This window comes from Macadamia integrifolia, chromosome 2 (assembly GCF_013358625.1).
Source record: "Macadamia integrifolia cultivar HAES 741 chromosome 2, SCU_Mint_v3, whole genome shotgun sequence".
Taxonomy (NCBI): Eukaryota; Viridiplantae; Streptophyta; class Magnoliopsida; order Proteales; family Proteaceae; genus Macadamia; species Macadamia integrifolia.
Window position 1 is genome coordinate 29,018,275 of NC_056558.1, and position 4,657 is coordinate 29,022,931.

At 36.2% G+C, this 4,657-nt stretch overlaps 1 protein-coding gene across 1 annotated transcript in view; it reads left to right on the forward strand.

Moving 5' to 3' along the window:
- LOC122071937 (serine/threonine-protein kinase PBL35-like) overlaps positions 1-2,857 on the forward strand; it is a 5,722-nt gene extending 2,865 nt beyond the window's left edge. The window contains exons 4-6 of the mRNA XM_042636427.1: positions 693-826; positions 916-1,039; positions 1,966-2,857. Of these exons, the coding sequence (XP_042492361.1) occupies positions 693-826; positions 916-1,039; positions 1,966-2,411 (704 nt within the window). The 3' untranslated portion in view covers positions 2,412-2,857. The remainder of the gene's footprint in view (positions 1-692; positions 827-915; positions 1,040-1,965) is intronic.
- The last annotated feature ends 1,800 nt before the right edge of the window (positions 2,858-4,657 follow it).

Below are 4,657 nucleotides of genomic sequence, written 5' to 3' on the forward strand. Positions count from 1 at the left end.
CCCCCTTTTCCTTCTCTATCTGAGTGGGGTTATACCACCGTCCAATGACTCTTGCTTTTCTATAAAATGTTGCCAGCTTCATGTATGAGAATTGAAGTGGCTTGAACTACTCAGGATGTTTTTATAATTTAAAACCTCTAAAGATGGTTCCGGGTTTTGGTAAAGTAAAATTTCATTGAATAACCTTCATTGGTGAATGTCTGCTGCCTATTTATGTTCTGTGCGCCTTCACTTTCAATATTTGTACGACTAACAATGGTTTGCAAGGTTGGATAAGTTCTGAGACATTATCATCAATTCAAGTTCTGGAGCCTGGGATTAAGAACTTACTGTTATCTGTGAAAATTTGTCACAATAACTAATAGAATCTAAGGTAGTCTCTAGAGTGTTATCTAGGATCTGCAGTATATCATGGTAGACAGAGTGAGTTATCTATAGCTAGATGTCAAATTGAAGAAACACTTTAAATGTAAAGACTGAAAAGTAAGTAATAGTTGTGGACCGTAAAAATTGTCAACTTAAGAACGTCTGTTGAGTTTTGGAGTTCTTTGTACATGGCTGTTGTGTTGGTGACCTCAATGCTATATCCTCTCAATCTTTATTCCATTAACAATTTCTAGAATCCTTTAATTATGTCTTTTTGTCATACCATATGCATTATATTCATGCTGCTGTTGGTTGCATTCATGAAGGGACACTGCCACTTCCATGGACCAGCAGGATTAAAATTGCGCTTGGTGCAGCTAAAGGACTGGCTTTTCTCCATGGAGGTCCTGAACCAGTCATTTATAGAGACTTTAAGACATCTAACATATTGCTTGATTCGGTATGTGACTTAAAACTATGCAAAATTGATTATATTGAAGTTTTGTATTTTTTTTTTTCTCAATTTTAAAATTTGGAACTTTTTTATAGGAATACAATGCGAAGCTTTCAGATTTTGGCTTGGCAAAAGCTGGTCCCCAGGGAGACAAAACACATGTTTCTACTAGGGTTCTTGGAACATTTGGATATGCTGCTCCAGAATATGTTATGACAGGTGTGTAGTCATATTACAGTTTGAACAAAACAAACCTGTTAAGTTTGAGACATTAACCTCAGAATGTAAGGTCAGAGGCTCAGAGCCTTCTATTAGGAATTGGGTAATTGCTAAACATTTAAACTTTAAAATGTGTTTATAGAAGAGTGTCATGTTGGAAGAAATTGTTAGGTTTACATTGCAAAGAGACTGTTGCATGTATCTTACAATTCAATGATGTAGGATTGATGAAGGAAAATATAATCATATCCCATTTACAAAATGGAGCTTTCTTCTTTTCTTTTGTTTTTGGGGGGGGTGGGGGGAGGGGGTGTAGGAGCTAAAACTTCAGGGAACTTCTGTTTTTCTTGTTCTTTTTTTGTTCAGGACCTCTATTTTTTTTTTTTTTTTTCTCTTTTGGCGAAGGTAATTTTATGAAATATGTATTGAGACTTGTCAGTTGTCACTCTGTCTGGAGCAGTTGTGTCCACACTTTATGTGAACTGTTTGATGCTGCACAACATGCACTGTACCTACTTAGATGGTACAAGTGATTGCCGACCTACAGTTTTCCACAAGGACACAGACATTTCTGATCATTGTTATGACATTCAACACAGTATTTTTGGAGAACTGTTCATAATTGATTGGTTAATTTTCTTGTGCCTCACAGACTGGGAATTCGAGATACACCTCTCATTTTAGTAGAGACTTGGTTCTTAATCTTCATATCATAGAATAGACCTGCCTCATGATCGAAAAATTAATATCCAGCATCTTTGATTGGATGATTGGTTCAGAATATTCTGAACCCTGGTAAATCAACTTGCATCAGATTCCTTGTTTCAACAACATTTCTTTCTTGATTTGGCAAGCTTTTGACTTCACTGTGCTGTGGAAAAATTTGAGGTGAGTAATAACATTTATTTATCTGGTTCTTGTTTCAGGGCATTTGACATCGAAGAGTGATGTTTATAGCTTTGGCGTCGTGTTACTTGAAATTTTGACAGGTCGAAGATCAATGGACAAAAACCGACCCAGTGGGGAACAAAATCTTGTTGCATGGGCTCGACCATATTTGGCAGATAAGAGAAAACTTTACCAGCTTGTGGATCCTCGTCTGGAACTCAACTACTCTGTTAAAGGGGCACAAAAGGTGGCTCAGTTAGCTTACTACTGTCTCAGTAGGGATCCTAAATCTCGCCCTTCAATGGATGAAGTTGTCAAGGGTCTTACCCCGTTGCAAGATCTCAATGATTTTGCCATCTATTCTTATCACGCTCGTTCATCTCAACAAGGTCGACGCAGAAAAAAATCAGATGGAACTCGATCGCTCACTTACACCCAGTCCAAGAGCATCAGGGATTCCCCATTGAATACTGGTAAGCACTAAGCAGCATTGTAGATAATCAAGCTGGGTTCATTCTTCTACTTACCTGATATTCCATCCCACTATGTTTTCCCTCTGCTTGATCTGAACCAATTGTTGGGATGAGGCTTCTTGCTAAGGAAATGGGGTGGGTGAGGGCATGTACCGAGTTCAGATGTTTCTGCATGGATCTTTGGGTGTTTGAGATCCAGAACAGGCAGGACAACTGAATGGCCAAAGAGCTGGCACATTTTGAGGAAGGTGCACTAAATCCTCCTATTTGGCTGAACCCTTATTGAATTTGTAGATCTAACCACTGAATCGGGGTTGTTTTTCGTTCTCCTGCTGGTGTTTCAATTGGGATATGTCATCAGAAGTAGATAATTGCTACATTTCCAAGATTAGTATTTGCAATGTCTTGAATTCGAATTACTTGGAATTTTGGAAATCAGATTTTGATTTGTCTCCAATTATGATTGAAAATAGTGCTTCCTTTTGGATCTTTAAACCCTACTGCAAGATGGTTGTGGTCATCCTTTCCCAGTTAGTCTTTTTTGGCTGGTTAGACCCATGCAGAATCAGCTTTATTGATTCCTTGAATCAAGTCTTGAACACTTGTTTGCATCAGATTGGTACAAAAGATGGTTGATGTTTCTCTGAGATGTGAATAGTTTGGACTAGAACTAGAACCATCTTGCAACTAAAAGTTCATCAATCAAGCAGCCTTGTCCGATATCAATTATCTCCACAGTTAGTTTTTCATCAATATACTCTAGTAGTAAAATAAAGTTGTAGCTTGGTATTAATCCAAATAGGGGGTATTTTCTTATTTTTGAATAATATCTTAAGGAAATGATTTTATAACAAACAATATTTGCATAAGTGCCAAACCTGCTTCGAACGAGAGGAAACGAAATTGCCAAAAACCCGTCGAAATTTGGTATGTTTAGTATGTCGCTTAACGTTTCGTTTTGAGCCGGGTCCAAAATGAAAATCTTCGATAAGTATTGGCTGAAACCACTGGAATTTTGAACCATAGTCTTAGACGGATAAACCTAAAGATACTGCCACCATATTATTAGATGGAAACATCTCCACATACTACCATAGAATCTACTCTTTGTGTCACCCCACCTCATGTTAATTCTATAATTTACAATTCCTATTTCTCTTTCTTCATTCTATGTCACTTTGATGTATCTCCCTACAATCTATCCTGATCAATTCATACCCAAACCTCAGCATGAATCCAACCTAGTACGAAGAGAGAGTGTAATGCCCCAAAGTTTGGCACCTTAGGATATTTTTTCTTTAGCCTCTTTAAATATTTGTTTTGCCACTTAAATTAATAACTTGAGTGTTAGCCTGGTGATCGTGAGTTAAGTTGGTGAGTGGTTAGGGTTCAAATCTTATCAGTTTTAAAAAAGGGGTGATGAAGCTAATTTAATATCTATTAGGGCTTATATTGGTAGAAATAAGTTTTGGGATGGGTTATATATGTGTTTGGCCTTTAGTTTCAAGTGTTTCTTTTGTAATGGACCACTTTTATGGGCCTATAATAGATTATGGGATAAGTCAAGTAAGAGTTTCTATTTCTTTACGTTACTTATTATTAAGTGTTTTAGTTAGACTAGATTAGGAATTTATAAGTCCACTCCTATTTTGAGTCTATTTCCTTTGTTGTTGTAGTTTCCTAGTCAATTTAGGAGTCCTATTGGTATAGGATTGGATTAGGCCTTTTCTTTTGAGTGTCTAAGTCTATTTTTGAATCTTCTATATAAGTTTGTAAGAGGGTCAAGCATTGCACATGAATTTTACTATTAAAAATTTCTATTGTTGATGCTCATTTTCATGTGTGAAGACTTCCTTGTGTTTGGTCAAGGTGACAACATCGATGTTTGATCCAATTGATTAAATCTTCTCTACAAGCTACTGTGTTCTCTCATTACTATTGAGAGTTCTTCTCTCTATTCAATTTCTAATTTCTACTATCGACAAGTATAGTTTTTCAAGTTCTTCACCTAAGATTCTTTTTTCTAGAAGGTTGGATATAGAGTGTTTTCTAGATTAAGAAATTCAGCCATCTGATCGATCTGAAATTTTGGAGACATGTTAATCATCCCTAGTTTAGAACTTGATTCAAATCTGTGATAATTCTGAAAGTTGGATTGTGAGATATTTTATTATTTTCGATTCTGCCCTTGCATATTAATGAAATCTATAAAATTTTGAGATCTGAATTTGTATTTCATTAATTACTTTCAATCTAG